This window comes from Herpailurus yagouaroundi, unplaced genomic scaffold, assembly GCF_014898765.1.
Source record: "Herpailurus yagouaroundi ecotype Mexico unplaced genomic scaffold, PumYag 139, whole genome shotgun sequence".
Classification (NCBI taxonomy): domain Eukaryota; kingdom Metazoa; phylum Chordata; class Mammalia; order Carnivora; family Felidae; genus Herpailurus; species Herpailurus yagouaroundi.
Window position 1 is genome coordinate 49,312,263 of NW_024412394.1, and position 24,262 is coordinate 49,336,524.

General features: G+C 36.2%; 1 protein-coding gene across 3 annotated transcripts in view; it reads left to right on the forward strand.

Annotated features, from left to right (window-relative positions):
* The window catches only part of CASP8AP2 (caspase 8 associated protein 2), a 36,187-nt gene extending 13,136 nt beyond the window's left edge, over positions 1–23,051 (forward strand). The window contains exons 4-12 of one of the 3 annotated variants that reach the window (XM_040474172.1): positions 1,334–1,402; positions 6,164–6,264; positions 6,811–6,885; positions 8,295–8,410; positions 11,841–14,050; positions 14,664–17,790; positions 19,904–20,003; positions 20,789–20,875; positions 22,443–23,051. In XM_040474172.1, coding sequence (XP_040330106.1) covers positions 1,334–1,402; positions 6,164–6,264; positions 6,811–6,885; positions 8,295–8,410; positions 11,841–14,050; positions 14,664–17,790; positions 19,904–20,003; positions 20,789–20,845 — 5,855 coding nt within the window. In that variant the 3' untranslated portion in view covers positions 20,846–20,875; positions 22,443–23,051. Of the gene's footprint in view, positions 1–1,333; positions 1,403–6,163; positions 6,265–6,810; positions 6,886–8,294; positions 8,411–11,840; positions 14,051–14,663; positions 17,791–19,903; positions 20,004–20,788 lie in introns of all 3 variants that reach the window. The other 2 variants (XM_040474173.1, XM_040474171.1) reach the window with 2 other exon arrangements.
* Positions 23,052–24,262: the final 1,211 nt, after the last annotated feature.

Sequence of the window (24,262 nt, forward strand, 5' to 3'; positions counted from 1 at the left end):
CTAGTATCCTCTAATAGCTTTTCAGTATCATCTTCCTCCCCATTCTCTCTTTTCCTCTTGGACTGCAGATATACAGTATGTGAGAACTTTTGATATTACTAAGGTTACTAAGACATTTGTTGTTTTTTATTTGTTTTAAATCTTTTTCTCTCTATTCTTCAGATTGGGTAATTTTTATTGATTTACTCTTTGCTTGTTTGTTTTAGTTTGTTATTTTTTATTTATTTAATTTTAGTAATCTCTACATCCATTGTGGGGCCCAAACTCATGACCCCAAAATCAAGAGTTGCACTCCACCAACTGAGCCTGCCAGGCATCCCTCATTCTTTGTTTTAATGGTTTCTGTTTCTCTGCCAAGATTTCCTATGTAGTAATTTTGGATTGCATTCTGGGTGCTCAATTCTGTTATGTTCTAGAGACACTGGATTATGCTATATTGTTTTTACTTTTAGCAAGTATTTAACTTGGCTGAACTTAAACTTCTGTCTTACCTGTAGTGGATAGCAGCTGAAAATCTGTTCAGATATTTTAGCTTTAACTGGACATTTTGGAGTTCTCACCTTTACTTATGTAGTTTGGAGGTCACTTGGAGATTTGGGCACAAATTGGGGAATACTCTTTCTGGATTTTCTTTCTTAGTTTCTAGTTGCTGTTATCATTCCCCATTTTTTTTCTGTCATTATTCAAGCTTTTAGGACCAGAGGTTTCCATCTAAGCTTTCACTGCTCGTAGTGGCTCCAACTAGGGCTTATCCTTCTACAAAAAATTTTAATAAAGGGGGATAGGGAATGCATACAAGACTGTTTTCTCCTTTCAGGTGTTGTCTCCCATTCAGTTTTTGCCCTCTTTGGATTATTTTTAGATTTTCAGATTGCCTTTTTTTTTCTTATTTAATTGAGGTATAATTATACTTATAACATCCTATTAGTTTCAGGAATACAACATAATGATTCAGTATTTGTATATAATGTGAAATGATCACCACAGTGACAGTCTAGTGTCAGAGCATTTCACTACAGATAGCTTTTAATAATTTGCTTAGAGTTTATAGTTGTTATCAGCAGGAGGATTGGTCTGATAGAACCACTCTGCTATTATTGGAATTGGAACCTTCTCACAAGTTTGTTTTTGAAAGTGAGTTTTTAAGTCTAAATCTTATGTAATAGAGTCATAAATCTGTGTATTGAGATCTTTCTATTTATAAGGATGTTTAAAAATTGTAAACAATTGTGTTTTTTGGTATAAGACTAATAAAGTCTCTGTCTTTTCCTGGATTAGAAAAACTTCACTAACTGCATAAAGTCAGTTTTAATTATCTTTGATTTTCCTGCAGCTTCTCCTCTTAAAAATAATGATGAAGGTTCTTTGGACATATATGCTGGGTTGGACAGTGCTGTTTCTGGTATGTAAATTCTAAAATAAAAGTTTCATTTTCTTTGGTCAGTGTACTGGAAGTATTTATTTTGTTGTTGCCAATTCTTGGAGTAATACATAGTTCCTGAACAATTTGCCCATTCTTTGAAATGGTTATACTTAGGTAATTATTTTTTTGACCAAAGTTTGATCACTAAAACAAATTAGCACTCAGTTTTGCTATTCATCTAGGTCTTAGATGTAACTGGACCTAGAGCAGGTATATTTTGTACATTGAAATGCAGCTGCTGGTGGGGTCTATACATATATTACTGCTCATACTGTCATGGCTTACATATTAGAACTTTTGAAAAGGGTAGTTACTATAAATGTTTTCAAATGTATCAGTAAGAGGTGTCTGGGTGACTCAGTTGGTTGGACATCCAACTTTTTGGTTCAGGTCATGATCTCGTGGCTTGTGAGTTCGAGCCCTGCATTGTGAGTTTGAGGCCCTGTCAGGCCTCTATGCTGACAGGTCAGAGCCTGGAGCCTGTTTCAGATTCTGATGTCCCTCTCTCTCTCTGCCCTTCCCCCATTTGTGCTTGCTTGCTTGCTGGCTCTCTCTCTCTCTCTCTCTCTCTCTGTCTCTCTTTGTGTCGCTCTCTCTCTCAAAAATAAACATTAAACAAACAAACCAACAAACAAACAAATGTATCAGTAAGAGTGGTATGGAGAGAGTCTAACGACCTATCCAAATTAGAAACCTTTCCATAATCAAATCTCTCAAAGCTTTGAACAAATATGGTCCTCACATCTGATTTGTTGTCATAAGTATTTTAGGTAAATTGGCTTTCCAACCAATCAGTATAGATTTGGATGAAATGCAGGAGATGCAGAAATATATAGCCCTTTGATTTGCAGTAGACACAACATCAAAAAGCTTGACACATATTTTCTATTTTCCCCACCTTTATTGAGATATAGTTAACACATAACATTGTGTAAGTTTAAGTATTGATTTGATACACTTATATGTTGCAAAATGATTACCACTTTAGCCTTAGCTAAATTATGTGACATAATTACCTGCATCAATTATGTGATATAATTAGCCTGCGTCAATTATGTGACATAATTACCATCTCTCTTTTTAAATTTTTTTTCAACGTTTATTTATTTTTGAGACAGAGAGAGACAGAGCATGAACGGGGGAGGGTCAGAGAGAGGGAGACACAGAATCCGAAACAGGCTCCAGGCTCTAAGCTGTCAGCACAGAGCCCGACGCGGGGCTCGAACTCACGGACCGTGAGATCATGACCTGAGCCGAAGTCGGTCGCTTAACCGACTGAGCCACCCAGGCGCCCCTACCATCTCTCTTTTGTGGTGAGAACATTTAAGATCTATTCTCTTAGCAACTTTTAAGTATGTAATACACACAGTATGATTAACTATCATCACTCTGCTCTGTTTTAGATCCCTAAACCTTATTTATCTTACAGCTAGAAGTTTATATTCTGGTTTTTTAAAGTTTGTTTATTTATTTATTTATTTATTTATTTATTTATTTATTTATTTATTTAGAGAGCACAAGTGAGCATGAGCAGGGGAGGGGCAGAGAGAGAGGGAGAGAGAGAATCCCAAGTAGGCTCTTCCCTGTCAATACTGAGCCTGATGTGGGGCTAGAACTCACAAACCATGAGATCATGACCTGATGTGGGGCTAGAACTCACAAACCATGAGATCATGACCTGAGCTGAAATCAAGAGTGCTCAACCAACTGAGCCACCCAAGGGCCCCTGGAAGTTCATACTCTTTGATCAATATCTCTTCTGTCACCCCAGCCCCTGGTAACCACTCTTCTAGTCTGTTTCTATGTATTTGGCATTTTTATATTTCACATACAAGTTGGTGTCATGTGCTATTTGTCTTTCTCTTTCTGACTTATTTCAATTAGCATAATGCCTGCAAGATCTGTCCATGTTAGTGCAAATGGCAGGAGGTCCTTCTTTCTCATGGTTGGATAATATCCCATTGTATACATATGCCACATCTCTTTTAACCATCTGTTAATGAACACTTAGGTTGTTTCCATATGTTGGCTATTATGAATAATGCTGCAGTGAACATGAGTGTGCAGATATCTCTTTGAGATCCCGTGTTTTTTTTTTTTTTTAAGTTTTTATTTATTTATTTAGAGAGAGAGAAAGAGAGGAAAAGAGAGAAATTGAGTGGGGAAGGGGCAGAGAGAGGGGGGGACAGAGGATCTGAAGTGGGCTCTACACTGACAGCAAAAACCCTATACGGGGCTCAAACCATGAACTGTGAGATCATATTTATGACTCTATTACATATTAGTTTCAGGCATACAACATAATTATTCAGTATTTGTATATAATGTGAAATGATCACCATAGTAATAGTCTAGTGGTAGAGCATTTGATTACAGATAGCTTTCTGTACACTGCAGAGAGCCTGATGCAGGGCTTGAACCCATGAACCACTTCCACTTGAGCCGAAGTTAGGCGCTTAACCAATTGAGCCACCCAGGTGCCCTAAGATCCTCTTTTTATATCCTTTGGATTAATACCCAGAGGTGGGATTACTGAATCATATTTCTATTTTTAAGTTTTTGAGGAACCTCCATAGTGTTTTCCATTGTAGTTGCACTGGTTTACATTCCCACCAATCTTGCACAAGTATTCTATTTTCTCCACATCCTTGCCAACACTTGTTATCTCATGGTTGTTTTTTGGTTTTGTTTTTTTTTTAATCGGGGAGGTCTCTGATAACAGCAGTCTTTACTGAACATTTACTTACTAAGTGTGGCAAGTGTTTGGTGCTTTTTATTTTTTACTTACTCATTTATTTATTGAAGTATAGTTGACATACAGTGTTATATTAGTTTCAAGTATACAAAATAGTGATTTGACAAGTCTGTACCTAATGCAGTGTTCATCATGGTAAGTGTAGTTACTATTTGTCACCATACAAAGTTATTACAATATTATTGATTATATTCCCTATTCTATAGCTTTTATCTCTTCTTTTTGGTGATAGCCATTCTAGCAGGTGTAAGGTGTTATCTCATTGTGATTTTGATTTGCATTTCCCTAACAGTTAGGTTGAGCACTTTTCCATGTTCCTGTTGGCCATTTGTATGTCTTTGGGAAAATGTCTATTCAGTTTCTCTGCCCATTTTTCTGTCTGATTTTTTTTTTTTTTTTTTTTTTTTTTTTGCTGTTGAGTGTATGAGTTCTTTATATATTTTGGATATTAACCCTATGTCAGATACTTAATTTGCAAATATTTTCTCCCATTCTGTGGGTTGCCTTTCACTTTGTTGATGGTTTTCTTTCCTGTGCTGCAGCTTTGTAATTTGATGTAGTCCTACTTGTTATTTTTGCTATTGTTTCCCTTGTTTTTGGTGTCAAAGCCAGAAAATCTTTGCCAAGACTGATGTCTAGGAGCTTACCCCCTTCCTTATTTTTTTCCCTAAGACTTTTTGGGTCTCACATTTAAATCCCATTTGGAATGCAAGCTGGTGCAGCCACTCTGGAAAACAGTATGGAGGTTCCACAAAAAACTAAAAATAGAACTACCTTACGGGCCAGCAATTGTACTACTAGGCATTTATCCACGGGGTACAGGTGTGCTGTTTCGATGGGACACATGCACCCTCATGTTTATAGCAGCACTATCAACAATAGCCAAAGTATGGAAAGAGCCCAAGTGTCCATTGATGGATGAATGGATAAAGAATATGTGGTATATATATACAATGGAGTATTACTTGGCAATCAAAAAGAATTTGCAACTACGTGGGTGGAACTGGAGGGTATTATGCTAAGTGAAATTAGTCAGAGAAAGACACAAATCATATGACTTCATTCATATGAGGACTTTAAGAAACAAAACAGATGAACCTAAGGGAAGGGAAACAAAAATAATATAAAAACAGGGAGGGGGACAAAACAGAAGAGACTCATAAATATGGAGAACAAACTGAGGGTTACTGGAGGGGTTGTGGAGGGAGGATGGGCTAAATGGGTAAGGGGCACTAAGGAATCTACTCCTGAAATCATTGTTGATGATATTTCCTAACTAATTTGGATGTAAATTTAAAAAAATAAAAAAAAAAAAACCATTTGGAGTTGATTTTTGTGCATGGAGTAAGATAGGGGTCCAGTTTTCTCAATACCATTTATGGAAAGAGCTTATCTATTCCCCATTGTATATTCTTAGCTTGTCTGTCATACATAAATTTACTGTATTTATTTCTGGGTTCTGTATTCTCCATTGATCTGTATATCTGTTTTAATGCCAATAGCATACAGTTTTGATTACTATAGCTTTGTATTATAATTAGAGATCAGGAAATGTGATGCCTACAGCTTTGGTCTTCTTTTTCAAGATAGCTTTTTTTTTTTAATTTAAAAAAAAATTTTTTTTAAAGTGTTTATTTATTTTTGAGACAGAGAGAGACAGAGCATGAACGGGGGAGGGTCAGAGAGAGAGGGAGACACAGAATCTGAAACAGGCTCCAGGCTCTGAGCGGTCAGCACAGAGCCCGACACGGGGCTCAAACCCACAAACCGTGAGATCATGACCTGAGCCGAAGTGGGACGCTTAACCGACTGAGCCACCCAGGCGCCCCAAGATAGCTTTTTTATTTGCAGTCTTGTCATTTCATACGAATTTTAGGATTGTTATTTCTATTTCTGTGAAAAATGACATTGGAATTCTGATAGGGATTGCATTGAATCTCAAAGTACATGTTTTAATTTAAGGGCTTTTTGTATGTTTGTTTTAGACAGTGCTTCCAAATCGTGTGTACCATCCAGAAATTGTTTGGATTTATATGAAGAAATCCTGACTGAAGAAGGAACTGCAAAGGAGGCAACATATAATGATGTATGGGTTGCCAGAATTAAGGACAGAGTTATTTTAACCTTTTGTAGCTTCTGAAGTGCAGACATCAGCTTATTATTAAACATTCTGTGTTGAAGAAATAGCTCTTAGTCTAAAAGAATATTTAAGTTTCTGTCTTCAGATCTGCTTTTTAAAATCTTTTCTGAATGTTTGTCTAAATTTAGTTATAATTTGCTTGATTAAATTTAAGCGAATATATAAAATCTCAACAGGCAGTCAGTATGATAAAACATTTTATCTTTTCATGATTTGTACTAAGTTATAAAATGTCCCAAGACTTAATTCAGATGAATTTCTTTCTACCTTATTTGAATTTTAAGGTCTGGAGATTGAATGTGAAACTTAACAAGATGTGTTTTGGTTGAGACAATGTTAAAAACTAGTAGTTTTACTAAATATCTGTTAGTAGAAATAGATCTTGTCTAACCTTCGTAGGGGGTTGATTTTCTAAATTTTAAAATATTCTGAAGTGTCATATAAGCTAAGAAAATAATTTAGGATGATGCTTAATCTTTTTATATCTTACAGTTGCAAGTAGAATATGGTAAATGTCAGCTGCAAATGAAAGAGCTGATGAAAAAGTTTAAGGAAATACAGACACAGGTAGGATTATAATGAGTATTTTTGCCTCTCTGTTTTCTTTTACTGCTCCAGTCATTGAAGGGAAGTTTTATTGAGGCCCTAGGGCCTTTTGTGTTATTTTAAAATCAAAATGTAAAAATTTTTTTTTGTTAGAAATTAAAATGCTTAAGTGTTGGCGGTTTATAAGGAAATTCTTCTTTTTAGTGTTAAATGATGTACCAAATATGCAAAAACATGCATTATTTTCTGTGTCACTGAAAATGATATTGGAAAACTGATTTGTTAAATGGCACTGGCATAAAAATCTGTTACGCTAGTTAACAAATAATAGAACATTAATGGAGATGATACCAGGTATTTTTTTGTTTTTTGTTTTTTTGTTAATTTATTTTGAGAGAGAGAACACAAGTTGGGAGGGGCAGAGAGAGAGGGAGGGAGAGAGAGGGAGAATTCTAAGCAGGCCCTGTTCTATCAGCGTGGAGCCCAATATGGGGTTTGAACCCATGAACTGTGAGATCATGGCATGAGCCGAAATCAAGAGTTGGACACTTTGAGTGACTGAGCCACCCAGGAGCCCCGATACCAGGTGTTTTAAAAGGGAATGGTTTGAGGAGCAAAGATTTAGAATGGCTGTCGGGGGAAGGTGGTGATACCTTCATATTTTTGCAAGAGTGACTTTTTTGGTGAGCATGCTGCAGAATACAGGAATGTCATGTCTTGTTTTGATTTTTATTTATTTATTTATTTTTTTTGGGTAAAGTTGTTTCTCTTCATTTCCCTTTCCCCCCAAATAACTAGCCAATCCTAAATTCATTCTTTGTTCATTTGAGAATTAGTACATTGTTGTAAGTTAAACGTGAATTGTTAAATATAATAAAGCCTTATCGTTTTTATCTTCAGTTTTCAAGGTAATAACCCAGGCAGAACTTTTTTCTTGTTATTGTCTTTTCATTTTGAACCTGGCTTTTTTTTTTTTTAATGTTTATTTATTTTGAGAGAGAGAGCATGTGCACGCAGGTGTGTATGGGAGGGGCAGAGAGAGAGGGGGAGAGAGAATCCCAAGCAGGTTCCATGCTCAGTGCAGTGTCTTATCTCATGACTGCGAGATCACAACCTGAGCCAATATCAAGACTTGGGTGCTTAACTGACAGCCACCCAGGTGCCCCTTGATCCATGTTTTAAGTAGTTTCACTTGAAATGGCCTTTGTTTGGTGTCTGTTATCTTTGAATCTCAGCTGTATAATGAACATAATAGTACTTCTTTCTCGTAGGACTTTTTTTGGAATCACACAAGATAAAAAAAGTGATGCCTGGCTTGCAGTTAGAGCATTCAGTAAACATTAGCTGTATTATATAAGTAAAAGTTTAATAATCCTGTAGGCCTATACTTTATTTATATATATACTTTAAATATATTTTATGATGTTTAGAATTTCAGCTTAAAAAATGAAAACCAGTCTCTTAAGAAGAATATTTCAGCACTTATCAAAACTGCTAGAGTGGAAATAAATCGCAAGGATGAAGAAATAAATAATCTTCACCAAAGGTATAATTGAGGGGTGTGGATCTGTTTATGAATTACATGGCTGTTGATATGTGGAATATTTTAAACTTTTGAGTGGAAAGATGAAAATCCTGCATTTTATTAAGTCTTTAAGGTTTTACTATGACTAATATTCTATCTCTTTTTAAAATTTTGGTTGGGGGCAGTATTTTCCAGAGAATTTCATGTTTCCTTCCCTTGCATAGTCAAACCTCCAAAGCAGTTATCTAAACTTGCTGTCTTCATTTTATGTTTCTACTCACTCTTGACCCCCTTTCACTCTGACTTCTGCCTCCATTGGTACACCCAAATAGCTGTCATTTTGCTCAATGGTGACTGCCTCTAAGTCTATCAAATAGTTTTGATTTCTCATTTTAACTACCCTCACACATTATATGACATAATTGACCTTTTCTTGAAAATAGTCTCTTGATTTGGCTTTCATGATTCTTAATTTTCTTCCTAACTTGAGGTTTATTCTTCTGTACTTGACTAGGTTGGAATTCTTAAAACTCAGACCTGTGTCTTTTCCTGTCTCTGTCAGTATATTCATTTGAAGTAATCTCACTCCTACTACATCAGTTCCATTTATATAGAAATAACTACTTCACATCTATACAGAATTTTCAACATCACCTCGTTCAAAATGGAATTTATGATCAAACCTCTTCAGTTGTTTCTTACTCAGTGGGTTCTCCATCATTTATTCAGCTGGTGTAAACCAGAGACCTAGGGGTAGACTGGCCATTTAATTTATCGCCCACACCAGGACCCTTTTGAGAGTAGAAGGGCATGCTATTAATAATTGCACTGAGATTACTTGGCAAACTGGGACACATAGTCACCGTGCCTAGAAGCCGTCATTAGCCCTTACCTCTCTAATCATCCCTCAGACCTAATTCGTTACCATGTTCTGCTGATTTTTATGTCTTTATAATCTCTCAGATTATTCATTTCTCAATTCATTTCATCATTGTTACCTATCAACTCTCATCTGGCAGTAGTCTTTGTGCTGGTATTTCTGCATCCATTCTTGCTCTTTTCCACCTCTGGTTCATCTCTTTTCAGTGTAAAAGCCCCACACAGGACACTTTTTAAACCACACTGAACATCTCACTATCATAGAATTACTCCATCCTACCCTCTTTCTTAATTAAAATATATCAATGGATTCTCATTGTTCTTAGGATAAAAGATCATAAATCTGAACGTGGCCCACAAGACTCTTCCCAATATGGTTCTAAACTACTTTTCAGGCCTTGCCTTTAGTGTTTACCTTTGCCCTAGGCATCATAGCTCTGGAATTTCTGCATTCTTTTGGTTCCTCTGATGTACCATGAGCTCTGCCTTTGCCACCTGTTTCCCATCCTCTACTTGCTAAAAACCAACCTATCCTCAGGTCTTTTTCACAGGGGTATTAGTCTGTTATTCCTCTTACACTTAGAATTTTTAAAGTCATTAATGGGGTTACTTGTTTAGTATCTTTCTCTTTCTAATCTCCCTGTTATCTCTGTTAAGAGCTCTGTGGGTTAGAATGATCTTTTAGTATCTATCTTTTCACTAAACTGTAAGCTTCATCCATTTTATCAAGCACTTAGCTCAGAGTTTGGCGCATGGCAGATGGTCAATAAATGATTGACAGGTGAATGAAGGTAATTTTATATGTAGACTGTGTGATACTGTAAAGCACTTTAGTCCTTTTGGAAATGAAGATGGCTGTGTGTTTACTAAACTAAATCGCACCAGTGCAGCTAGTATGATTGCTTCCTGAAATGTTGGGGAGATTTTATACATATTTAAATCTTTTAGCGGATAGTTGTGATGTTTTAACAGGGTGGAGAGAGAAACTGGGTGAATAAATGATGCGACTTATGTCATTAGATTGATTCATGTGGTTATACCTTATCTAATAAACATTCTGCCAGTTATTTTCACTTTTTAATTGTGACCTGTATCGGGTATTCTACTGGTGTTTATCATTTGGCTGAAACCTCACGTTTAATAGAAAACATATAAATAATGTAAGGTGAAAATTTAAGAGTATAAATTCTGGAAAGTGTGTAATGTAAAGGTTTGTTTTAAATAAAACTTTTTTTTTTTTTAAGTTTATTTAGTTAACTAATCTGTACACCCAATGTGGGGCTCAAACTCATGACCCCAAGATCAAGAGTCACATTTTCTTCCAACTGAGCGAGCCAGGCTCCCCCTAAAACTTTTGATAGTATTTTATCTATCTAGCGTGCACATGCTGGGGAGGGGCAGAGAGGGAGAGAGAAAATCCTAAGCAGGCTCTGTGCTGTCAGTGCAGAGCCCACTGTGGGGCTCGATCCCACGAACCGTGAGATCATGATCTGAGCTGATATAAAGAGCTAGATGTTTGACTGGGCCACTGAGGCACCCCCAAATTTCCCTTTTTTATAGGGATACTAGTTATAGTGGATTAGGGCTCACCCTAGTGACCTCTCTTTAACTTGATTCCCCTCTGTAAAGACCCTCTCCTCAAAGTCACATTGTAAGATACTGGGAGTTAGGCGTTGAACATATGAATTTTGGGGAGAACATAACTTAACCCATTATAAGATCCATGTAAGATCTGTATATTGTTTTAGATTGTATATTTCCCATATCCTCTTTTGTTTAATTAAAATCTCCCCTTATTCTCCTGAGTCTTTTAAATTTTGGTGTTCTCTGTACATTTAGTACTGATTAGGATTAGATTTATGGAGATTTAGAGAAGTTATGGAAGTTCAGGAAGATGGACTGAGAACTAAAATGAGCTATTTGCATATTATTGTTAGGAAAACTGCCAGTTTTCTGAAACACTAATATAAAACCCTAAGACTTAGACTTTTTTTGGTTAAATAATAAATACACGCCATTTCTCTAAGAAAGAATCACAACTCTATATTTCTCTTTATTTTTGCATAGTTATGTGGCACTTTAAGATGGCTATTGATGCTTTGGTTTACTGTGGGATTGTATGTGAAACAGAAAACCAGGGTAGAGAGCTACGCAGAACTCTATGATTGTGCTGTCTGGCAACATTTTACTTTTCCTTCTGTTTCAGTTGCACTAGAGTGAGTGAGGGCAAGAAAATAATATTATTTGTTCTAAAAGAAATGAATCTGTGGTTAGTTTGGCAGTTATCCACCTGTGGTGAGGGAAGTCTGGAAGACCTTGGTAAAGCCTGGGATAGAACAGAGAGGTCCTCTAGTCTTTGTTGAACAAAGCAAATGAAAGGGAGTTCCTTGTTTTGAAAATAGGCCCATTTAGTTGGAAGCTGGTAAGCATCACTCACATCTTTATATGAAGTAAAACAGTTTTGCCAGTGTGGGGACCCCTGAATTTTAAAATGTTTTGCATGTGATTAAAATCTGGATCATTAAAAAGCAATTAACTTTGTTTTTTGTTGTGAATTTCTATCTCTCAACAGACTGTCTGAATTCTCACATTTTCGAAGTAATCACAAAACTCTAAGGACACCAGATATAGTTAAAACAAAAGATCTTAAATCCAGATCTCCCCATTTGGATGATTGTGCAAAGACTGATCTCAGAGTGAAAAGTGATGTTTCTAAAGATGTACATCATAGCACTTCACTGCCAAATCCCGAAAAGGAAGGAAAATCACATTGTGAAAAAAAGAGCACTTTGTATTTGTCTCCATTTACTGAAAAACACTGCAACAATGGCATTTGGTCACGTTCCCATTATCAGGTTGGTGAGAGTATCTCAAATGAGGATAATAGAAGAGGGAGAAAAGATATCAGACATAGCCAATATAGCAGAGGAATGGATAGAATACGGAAAGACTTAAATTCTAGTTGTGGTGATAGTGAATCAAGGAACACAGAGGCTAGTCAAAGGCTACAAGGACGTCCTGAGAAATATGGTAAAGGTGAACCAAAGGCTGAAAGTAAAAATTCAAAGTTTAAAAGTAATACAGATATGGATTATAAAAATGAACGCATTAACTCTTGGGAAAAAGAGACCTTTAGAGAAAGGTCACATACTCGAGTAGAATCTCAAAGTGACAAAAAACTAGAAAGACAAAGTGAAAGATCACAAACTATAAATAGAAAAGAACTTAAGTCACAAGACAAAGAAGAAAGAAAAGTTGATCAGAAACCTAAATCCGTAGTAAAAGACCAGGATCATTGGAGAAGATCTGAACGACCATCACTTACTCATTCCAAGAATGAAATAAAATCTCATAATTCAAGTAAATACCATCTAGAAGAGAGAAGAGGAAGGGAAGATTGTAAAAGAGATAGGGGTGTAAGTAATCATAATTTTCAAGAAGGAAGATGTCCATCCTTTTTTTCATCCAGCAGAACTCATAAACACACTGACTCCAAAGAATCTGATGCTGTGCACCAGTGGGAAAATACACCTTTAAGAGCAGAACGGCATAGGACTGAAGATAAGAGGAAAAGAGAACGAGAAAGCAAAGAAGAAAATAGGCATATAAGAAATGAAAAAAGAACACCTACAGAACATTTGCAGAAGACTAGCAAAGAAACTAAGAAAACCACTACGAATTTAAAGAGACAGAATGAGCCCAAAAGTGATAAAGGTGAAGTCTCTAACAATGAGGTTTCTGAAGGAGCGGATAATAAAGAGCCTGCAATTAAAGCTGACAGTGGTCCAAATGAAACAAAAAACAAAGACTTAAAGTTGAGTTTTATGGAAAAATTGAACTTAACCCTTTCTCCTGCTAAAAAGCAGCCTGTTTCTCAGGATAACCACCTGAAAATAACCAATATCCCCAAATCCAGTGGCATATGTGATTTGGAGTGCTTGGTTCAGGCGACAACAGTGACATGTGTGTCCTCTGTCAGTGAACATACTGCAGAGGAAACCAAATCAAAGTTATTGGAACCAAAGGATGCTCTTGCAGTTGCATCTGAACCCAGGACCAGTAATCCAGAAAGGAAAATGGAAGGAGAGAGTGTGTTGGTTAAATCTGTTGAGAATACTATGGGTTGTGATGTGCCCATTTGTGGTACAGAGACTTCCTTCTCAGCACCTGTGGAAATGGAACAAACAGAATCCTTGTTTCCATCATCAACAGAAATGGAACAAACCATTAATGGTGCCAGGGAAGCAGTTCCTGTGGTAATGGACATATTACAAACAAATGTTTCTCAAAACTTTGGCTTGGAATTGGATACTAAAAGAAATGTTGATTTAAATTCTTGTAGTGTTTCTGAAGGTATGGAGATGAAGGAGCCTTCTGCAACAAAAGTAGCTGAATCCAGTGACAGCATTTTGCAGCCTTCAGTTGAAGAAACTGAAATTTTGCCAGTAGCCCTTTCAGAAGATGGTAACCCCAAATTTGAGCCTTCTCTTGTAGATACACCATTGGATGAAAGTAAGTCTTGTCATTTGGAGCCTTGTTCACCTAAAGAGACACAAGAATCTTCACTTCAGCAGTCTGCGATAGTGGACAACAGAATGGAAATCGGTGAAACAAACTCAGTATATAATGATGATGAGAATTCAGTTTTGAGCATTGACCTCAATCACCTGAGGCCTATTCCAGAAGCCATCAGTCCTCTGAATAGTCCAGTGAGACCTGTAGCAAAAGTTCTTAGACTGGAAAGCCCATCTCAAGTTTCATTATGTAATAACAGTCATAAAGGTAATAGTTTATATTATGTTCTATAACTTTTTGTGAGATTGTAAAATATATAAGAAGAATTAGTGCTTTTTCTTTTTTCTTTTTTGATAACATAGTTAACATATTGTTCAGACCCCTGTTAATTAGAGAGGTACATCGAGCCTTTAATCTAAATTTAGATAACTCTATTTTTACAAACAAGGGAGTGGTAGGACAGGTTGTTTCAAATACTCTTTGCTTGCTTTCAGATATATTTTGTATTCCAAAGCCATCATCAAATGGTATAGAGTAGGTGATCCTAACATGAAGTAAAGATACCTGACCGGTTGGTTGATGGTTATCCAAATGACCAAACCACACCATCACTGAGTACCAACTGAGGCCAGGAAAGACATAGAATGTGATTAAGTATTAAACATTAACATACTACTAAGAAAAAAAAAGCTATTAAAAATGGTGACAAAAGACATATGACATGATTAAATATTAGGCATTAACATTCTACTAAAAAAAAAAAAGCTATTAAAATAATGAGTTGCCTCAGTACTTAAGTTTTTGTTATGTTTAGTATGGAAATGTCAAATGACTAGAACTCAGTTGTCATGTGACTATAATACACTTTTCTCTTCCACAGATATATTTCCACCAGATTCGGCTCAATCTACCTCTAAGAGCAAGTCTGATCTCAATAAGGAAAATCAAAAGCCAGTTTGCAAATCTGACAAACTTACAGATGCAGACTACCATAAGAATTCATCTTTAGATGAATTGGAAGAAGGAGAAATTATAAGCGACAGTGAAAAATCTAAACCACAAGAAAGTTTTGAAAAAAGTGCCAAACCTAGAACTTCTACTGAAGTCCAGAATGCAAAAAGTAACCCAGGAAGTAGGAAAAGTACTATGCACTTGGGTAAAGACAGTAGGAAAACATCTATAAAAATTCATCAGACCAAAAGCAGATGGAATAATAATAGACAAAGTGAATCTAGCAGATCTTCAAAAACAGAGAGGAAAGATAAGACCATGAGTACCTCCAGCCTGGAAAAAATAGTTCCAATTATTGCTGCACCCTCTTCTGTACGAGAGATTATGCACATGTTACGAACGATAAGAAAACATGTAAGGAAAAATTATATGAAATTCAAGATAAAATTTTCATTAATACAATTTCATAGAATTATCGAGTCAGCAATTTTGAGTTTTACATCACTAATTAAACACCTTGACTTATCCAAGATCTCAAAGTCAGTGACTACTTTACAGAATAATCTCTGTGATGTTATAGAATCCAAACTTAAGCAAGTTAAAAAGAATGGCATTGTGGATCGTTTGTTTGAACAGCAGCTACCAGATATGAAAAAAAAATTGTGGAAGTTTGTAGAAGAACAGCTGGATTATTTGTTTGGAAAGCTTAAGAAAATCTTAGGAAAGTTTTGTGATTCCATAAACTTTGGCAGTGACAGTGATGAAGGAAAACGTGAAAAGATAAATAAGGAGAAAGCACAATATTCAAATTGTCAGAAGGGGAATGTGGACAACTCCAGCAAAGAAATGCTGAAAGGGAAATCCCCCAAATCGGAAGATTCTGTTAATCATAAGTCTGCACTTGGATGTAAAAAATCAGAGGAAAAACCTCAAGATAATTTCAGTATTAACACCGTAAAGCGTGACATTAAAAAAAGTTCTAACACTTGCTTTGATAACATTAAGAACTCTCAGTCTGAAGAACGCTCCTTGGAACCAAACTGTCCCAGCATCCCAAAGCCAGGAAAAATGGAAGGCAACACCATAGAGGATGCACAAACATCCCAGCATGCAGCTTTGAAGCCAGAACGCAGTTTCGAGATTCTTACTGAACAGCAAGCATCTAGCCTTACTTTTAATTTAGTGAGCGATGCACAGATGGGTGAAATATTCAAAAGTTTGTTACAGGGTTCTGATCTTTTGGATAACAGTGTTAATTGTAATGAAAAAAGTGAGTGGGAGTTAAAGACTCCAGAAAAACAGCTGCTGGAGAGTCTTAAGTGCGAATCTATACCAACTTGTACAACTGATGAGCTGGTTTCAGGGGTGGTTTCTCCATGTCCTAAAATGATTAGTGATGACAATTGGTCATTATTGTCATCTGAGAAAGGTCCATCTTTGTCTTCAGGACTTTCTTTGCCAGTTCATCCTGATGTGTTGGATGAAAGTTGCATGTTTGAAGTGTCCACTAATATAGCTTTGAGTAAAGATAATGGATGTAGTTCAGAAAAGAGCAAGCCCTGCATTTCCTCCATACTTCTTGAAGATCTCGCAGTCTCTTTAACAGTACCATCACCTCTGAAGTCAGATGGTCATCTCAGTTTCTTAAAGCCTGAAGTTTTGTCAAGTTCAACTCCTGAAGAAGTTATTAGTGCCCATTTTAGTGAAGATGCCTTACTTGAAGAAGAGGATGCATCTGAACAAGATATTCATTTAGCTCTGGAGTCTGATAATTCGAGCAGCAAATCAAGTTGTTCTTCATCATGGACAAGTCGGTCTGTTACTCCAGGCTTTCAGTACCACCCCAACCTACCCATGCATGCTGTCATAATGGAAAAGTCCAATGATCATTTCATTGTGAAAATACGGCGTGCCGCACCATCTACCTCCCCTAGTCTTAAACAGAATATGGTGGCTGACGAGTCACTGGCATCGTTGCCCAGAGTGGAAAAAGAAGCAGATAAAGCAGTGGAGAAAGAGTATGTTTCATGTCAGAATGGAGTTTTTAAATCTGTGGAGGAATTAAATTCCAACAACAATGTTGACAGCAGTAAATCAGCTCATGAAGAACAGGACTGTATGATACAAACACAGGTTCCTGATATATACGAATTTCTTAAAGATGCTTCAGGTAAAGTGAGTCATGGTAATGAAGTGGCTGATGAGTGTTTCAAGTTGCATCAAGTATGGGAACCAAAAGTACCTGAAAGCATTGAAGAATTGCCTCCAATGGAAGAAATTTCACATTCTGTTGAGGATCATCTTCCAGACACATATATAGACCTCACAAAAGATCCAGTCACTGAGACCAAAAACTTGGGGGAATTCATAGAAGTAACAGTTTTAAATATTGATCAGTTGGGATGCTCTGAAGGCAATTTGGATCAGAATGCTCAAATACTAGATGATATGCAGCCTGATACTGTAGATGCTTTCATTGATTTGACACAAGAGGTTTCAAGTGAGAGTAAAAATGAGAGTAACCATCCTGCTTTAGGTGTTGAACGCTTGGAATGTCAGGTGATATGTGTAGATGAAGATAACTGTAAGGAAGGAAAAGTGCAAGTGGCAAACGGGCCTTTGGAATGCATTGTTGAGAAAGCCTGTATCGATTTGACCTCAGAACCTCCCAGTTCATGTGAAGTAAAAAAGGATGACTTAAAACCAGAGTCGGCATCAAATTCTGATAGTTCAGTGTTGCCTGGGACTTTGGATAATGCTCCTAAAAAGAGAAAAAAACTTTCTGATCTAAATCATTCTCATAAAAAACAGAGAAAGGAAACAGACTTAACCAGTAGGGAAAAGACTAAGAAAATTACCCATGATTCTTCTGAGAATGGTGAAGCTCACCGAAAGAAAGCCAGTAAGAAAAAGGCCCCTGCAGTGACTAAAGATCTCTCATCATTGAAGTCAAGCCCAGGGATCGAGGAGCTGTCAGCAACTGCCACTTCTCCTATAAGCCTTTCTGCAAAGAATGTTATTAAAAAGAAGGGAGAAATTATAGTTTTATGGACAAGGTAAGAATCTTGAGACTTATAAGTCACCAGGAAATTTTGAGAGGCCAGGCATCTGTTCTGTCATGTCATCATAGTTTTATCCCATCCTAAAATAAGGCAAGTGAGGACTGACTTGAAAAGTGGCCAAAGTTGGTAAAGGATGCATTCTAGAGTGCAGTCCAGCTGTAGTATAGAACAGTTTAGAGCAGTGGCTCTTAACCAGGTATGTCCAGCACCATGGACATAACTTTTCACTGTTCTTTTAAAAATTTTTTAACTTTTTCAGTTAAAAATTCTTTGTAAGGAGAAAGGAAGAATATAACCACATTTTAGAAAGGAAGAATGATAGGTGGTGAAACGGGCAAAAAGTGCATTTGTAATTTGAGTTTTCCCCTAAACTAGGAGTTTCGAAAAAGTTTCATCAATTGGTTGTCCTCTTGACTTTCATGTAAACTTTTTAAGAAATGGAGATTTAAAGGTGACTACATTTGTGAACCATTGGACTAGAGGTTCATGCTCTCCAGACTTAACTAGAGTGCATAATGAGGGAAACTGAATCATGTTGAAATTGGTGACCAGTTTTGTTTATTTTACTTATTTAGTTTAATTTGTTTTATTCTATTTAATTAATTGCATTTAATTTTAAAAAATATATTTATTTTGATAGGGAGAACATGCATGTGCAAGTGGGAGGGGGCAGAGGGAGAGAGGGAAGTGGAATGTGGGGACATGCACGTTTGGGGAACAGTTGGTGTTTGGATGCATGTGAAGTGCCTGGCTCTTTGCCCCATTTGAGAGTCCCACATCCTTTTTTTTTTTTTAAAGTTTTATTAATTGATTAATTTAGAGAGAGCACAAGTTGGGGAGGGGCAGAGAGAAGAGACAGAATCCCAGGCAGGCTCTACTCCATCGGCACAGAGCCCCATCAAACTCAACAACTATGAGACCATGACCAGAGCCGAGATCAAGAGTAGGATGCTTAACCGACTGTGCTACCCAGGCACCCCGAGAGTCCCACATTCTTTCTCCCTTGTCACCTTGAGCTTAGCTCAAGTCTCTAGAAACTGTCCCTTTGCTTTTGCTCTTAACCTCTGGTCCTGGACATGCTCAAAGGTCTAGGGGAACTGTATAGCAACCCCCTGGTAACCAGTTTTGTTTAATACCACAGTCTTCCATGCCTTCATTCCAGGTAATTTATAGATGGCAGAATAGTATCTCAGATTATAACACGCACTGGTTCAGATCACGTAGAAAAACAAATCTGGGAATGAGAATGCCTGGATTCTATTTTACTTTTGGTTTTTCTGCTTATGAAGACTTTGATCTTGTTTGGGCCCTAATTTTAAAAGTATACATTGGGGCACCTGGGTGGCTCAGTGGGTTAAGCATCTGACTTCAGCTCATGTTATGATCTCTTGGTTTGCAAGTTCAAGCCCTGCATCTGGCTGGCTGTCAGTGCAGAGCCCACTTCGGATCCTCTGTCTCCCTCTCCCTCTCTCTCTGCCCCTCCCCTGTGTGTGAACGTGTGCACTTTCTCTCAAAAATAAACATTAAAAAGAAAGTACTCTACACATTAAAGGTAGATTAAGAAAAAAAAAACCTTTAATTTTGTCATTAGAATAAATTGGTTTATTTTAGAAAATTTTGGGGGCCCCCGGGGGGCTCAGTTGGTTGAGCATCTGACTTCAGCTCAGGTCATAATCTCGTAGTGTGTGAGTTCCAGCCCCACGTCGGGCTTTGTGCTGATAGCTAAGAGCCTGGAGCCTGCTTCAGATTCTGTCTCTCTCTGCCTCTTCCCCACTCACACTCTGTCTCTCAAAAATGAATAAATGTTAAAAAATTTTTTTTTTAAATTTTTTGGGAAATATGTGTGAACTCAAACATTAAAATCATGTATATTTCTCAGAGATAATCATTGTTCATATTTTGATATATGCAGTTTGTTTCTGTGGGCTTTTAAAATCATGTATATTTCTCAGAGATAATCATTGTTCATATTTTGATATATGCAGTTTGTTTCTGTGGGCTTTTAAGAAAAATGTCACCTCCTATTTGTAGACATTAAGGCATTGGAATTTTTGTTACCTTCCTACTCTAATCTACAGAAACTAAAATAACATTTTTCTCTCTTCAGAAATGATGACCGGGAAATTTTATTGGAGTGTCAAAAAAGAGGGCCATCATTGAAAACATTTTCTTATTTAGCTGCCAAGTTGAATAAAAATCCATATCAGGTAACTACCCAATTTTTGCATTTCTATAATTTTACAAGTGTTTCTACTATATTTAGATTTAACCTTTATCATGTTTAAAATACGTAGATATTATCCAATTTCTTTAAAAAATTTTTTAATGTTTATTTTGAGAGAGAGAGAGCGCAAGTGGGGAGAGGCAAAGAGAGAGGGAGAGAGAGAATCCCAAGCAGGCTCCACACTGTCCACGCAGAGCTGATGTGGGGCTTGACCTCCCGAACCATGAGATCATGACCTGAGCTGACATCCAGAGTTGGACACTCAACTGACTGAGCCACCCAGGGGCTCCTATTAACCATTTTCTTTAACAGTATGGCTCTTTACATAGGACTGTTAGAAACTTGGTAAGGGACACCGGGATGGCTCAGTCAGTAGAGCATGTGACTCTTTATCTTGGGATCTTGAGTTTGAGCTCCACTTTGGGTATAGAGATTACTTAAGGAAATAAAATAAATAAATAAAATCTTGGTGATTGTGGACGTAGTTGGGAACAATCCTAATTTTTTCCTATTGTCTTACCATTTACTTATTTGATCTCATTTGTCTTATAATGATGTTTGCTTCTTTAAGAATGTTTAATATTGAACAATTAAACTAGCAATCACCTTTAGAATGAAGATATTTTATTTTTCCAAACATTACTTCATGTTTTTATTATTGAGGGCAACTTTCTTTGTCTTTAGATGTTTTGTGAAAATATTCATCACAGATAAAAAATATATATATATTGAGATGTTTGTAATTAACCGTCACTTAAAATTTTTCAGGTCTCAGAAAGATTCCAGCAGCTAATGAAGCTTTTTGAAAAGTCAAAATGCAGGTAGTTAATGGTTCTGCTACAGGACACCAGTAAAGTAAATATCTGACACTGTAACTGTGCAGTTAATGGCCTGTTAGTCACTGAAGATATGAGTAGTGGGTAGAGACATCCAGTTTAGTTTCTGCTTCAGTCACAGGTTGGAGGATGGTTGCTCGTGCAGGATTCAGAGGTTGCTCATCCATAGAGACATGGCTTAGAGTGAAGCCTGCTGCAGTTCAGATCAGCATGGCACCTCTCCTCAACCCTTTTTTTTTGTTTTTTTTTGGAGTATAACCAACATATCATATTTCTTCTCAACCTTCTGATTGCTGATGAGTCTAAGATGCGGGGGGATAATCCATTTGATGATTAACAAAAAATTTTTTATAGATGAAGAAAAATAAAACATTCTTGAATAGCATACATTTCACAGGCAGTGAACTCTGTAGTCTTTGAAATTTAGTATTTTTCAAATTTTAATTAGGAGTACTAAATATTTTAAAATATAAAACGTACATCATTCATAAACATGAAATCCTTTGTCATCTGAATAGATGACATGATTTACCAAGTTAAATTATTAATGATGTTCACTGACCTGTTTTCTTAGTTTATTTAAGCCATTCCTACAGGTTTATAATTATATAAGCCATTCCTATACAGGCAATAATTATCAGCAGGTTTTTTTTCTCTAAGGCCTGAACCAATTGCTTAGATATTTTGGACTTTACATAAAGAAAGTTGTAAAGGTACTTAACCTATCACTGTTTTCACTATATTTGTATCATAATTACTTGAATGCAGAACACCCAATTTCAAATTCAGTTCAGTTCAAATTAAATTAAATCTGAAAAGAATCCATATTTGGACATAGATCTTAGTGTGAAGGGTCCTTATATTTTTGAAGTTTAAATCGACTTCTGGACCCAGTGGAAATTTTATTATCTGTGGATAACCTGTTAGTTTCAATATCTTCTCCAAGCAACTAGTTTGCTAGTGAGATCTTCAGAAGATATTTAGCAGTTTACTGTGAAGTTAAAATCCTATTTACATAATTCAGAATGTAAGATTGAATAATGGAGAATTTAAATAGAAAAGCTTATTCTTTAAGAACCTTTTACAATGGCCTGATTATTTTTCAGATTTACTGTGCTTTAAAATTTTTACTGCCTTTAAGAAATGAAACTGAGTTTTTATTTTACCTGAATGTTATGTTAAAATGTGAGTTCCATTCCCTTGTGAAGATAATACATACATTTATGAAAGAATTAACTTGTATCTGAAAGTGATGCATATTAGTTTGAAATTTCCAAATTCCTTTACAAATCTAAAATCTTCAGTGGATTTGTTACTTGAAATTTTTTTTGCTTGCATGATAGCAAAAATAGTAGGTTATTTTATTCCTATCTGTCTCTTAACTGATTTTTTTTCCATCCAAGTGCTATAGTCTCATAAGATTCTTGCCAGAATCAGAATATAGCAATAAAGTTACCAAACTGAGTCTGTAAAAAGCTAGTTCTTTATCACTGATATACCTGAGTGAACTCATTTAAAGAACAACACCTTATAAAATGGTCATCAGAAAAATAGAATCATAACTTCAGCATTTTCTTACATTACAGATAAATTGCTGAATTCCTTGGAGTCTTGATTGATATTGCATATTTCACAGAAGCTTGGAATTCCTCATGTTTTAAATGGGGAAGTAGAGGGCAGTTTCATGGCATATTCGATTAGTAATAAAAATCTACATTTGTAATTGCTGACGCTTTAATCTCAAGTCAGCGTGCTTGGCTTGTTCCAGTCATCAGTCTGATTTGCTCACTTGTTATTGGTCAAGATATTTATTTTTGAACAGAACTTGTTATTAAGATAAAAGCAACAACGAAATGGCATTGAAACCTCAAAGAAATGACTTTCTTTTCTAGATTTTTCAAAATAATTTTGTAGCATTTGAAACGATTATTTAGTTCATTTTCATCCATTTTTATTTGCTTTTCTAATTGCCTCTCATTTTGGTACATTGTAAAATAATTTAAATAGTGTATATGTAAATATGTATAATTACAGTGATGTATAATACTTTGTGTATAGGTGTGTTTGTGTGTACATACACACATAAATGGCTTTGCCTAGCCAAGGATTTTTTTTTATCTGTATAAAACTTTTTGTATAAAGTTTGTTTTCAATACCAGTAATGTATAAATAAAGCCATGTAAAGTTCTATTATATTTTGATTAGAATGTTTCTTTTAGTGTGTTTAGATAATAATTACAAGAAAAAAAGGTAAAACTCACAGGGGATATGGGAGCTGTTTTGAAGTGGTTCTTGGTGGGGGTATGGCTGGCTGAATGTCTGTGAGTAGATTCATTAGAGAAAACCAGTTGCCTTTGCCTGCTTTCTCACAGCAGGTACTAGTACAGTGAACCAGACCTCTGCTGCAGGTGTCCTCACAGATAAAATCTGGGCAGCACAAAACCCTTTTGGGTGAAGATTTGGGGAAAACAGGTAAGGACTGACTAGCTTGTGCATTATTTGTTCACTCCTCCCCCTCCAGACTTATAGGACTAATGGGTTACAGCGTAGGCCCTAGACTTTAGGAAATGCCTTAGGAAATTGCCATTTCTCCCACGGTGTCTAAAGAGGGAGCTATGGTTGAAGGGTTACTTCGTAGATAACAAACAAATAATTTACTGTGGTTTTTGTAGTGTTGGGGCGGTGCACCATAGGGCTTTATCTTCTTCCCTCTCTTTGAACCCCCAACATAGCCCAGATTGCTGCCCTTAGCCTTTCCCCAGGGCATTCTATCACTCAGAAGAGCCCATACCATCAGGTAAGTGAGTTCACAAGCCAAAGTAAAGTGATTACCAAGAAATGCCACTGGTTCAAAAGAAAACTCAATTACATAAGATCATCAGAATCTAAAATTAAGCCTGTAAACAGAAAAAAAAGGGAAGAGTTTAGCAATGTGGTATAAGAATAAGAAATAATGAGCCAAGTTGAAATATAAAAAACATATTTAAAATAACATAAGTGGAATAAAAATTGAATGAGTATGGCTGATGAATGAGTTAGTGAGTTGGAAAGTCAAATTGAGAAATTCTCCCAGAAAGAAGCAAAAGAGAAAAAAGAAGACATGAATTCAGATTTAAGTGAGATGAAGGACAAAGTAGATGTGCCACCATTCAAGTAACAAAAGAGGTCCAGGATAAGAAAAAATTAAAGATTGAAAGGGCCGTGAAGTGCCAAACAAGAAGTACCCACATCTAGAGACATATTGATAATGAGAAAAATCTAAAAGTTACTCTTGTAAAAAATAAAAATTTTTCTTGTATAAAGGAATAAGAATCAGATTGATCTGTCTTTTCAAGAGCAAAACTGACTGTAAGAAAACCTTTTAAAGTATTGGACCTAAAGCTTTACATCCATTTAAATTGTTATT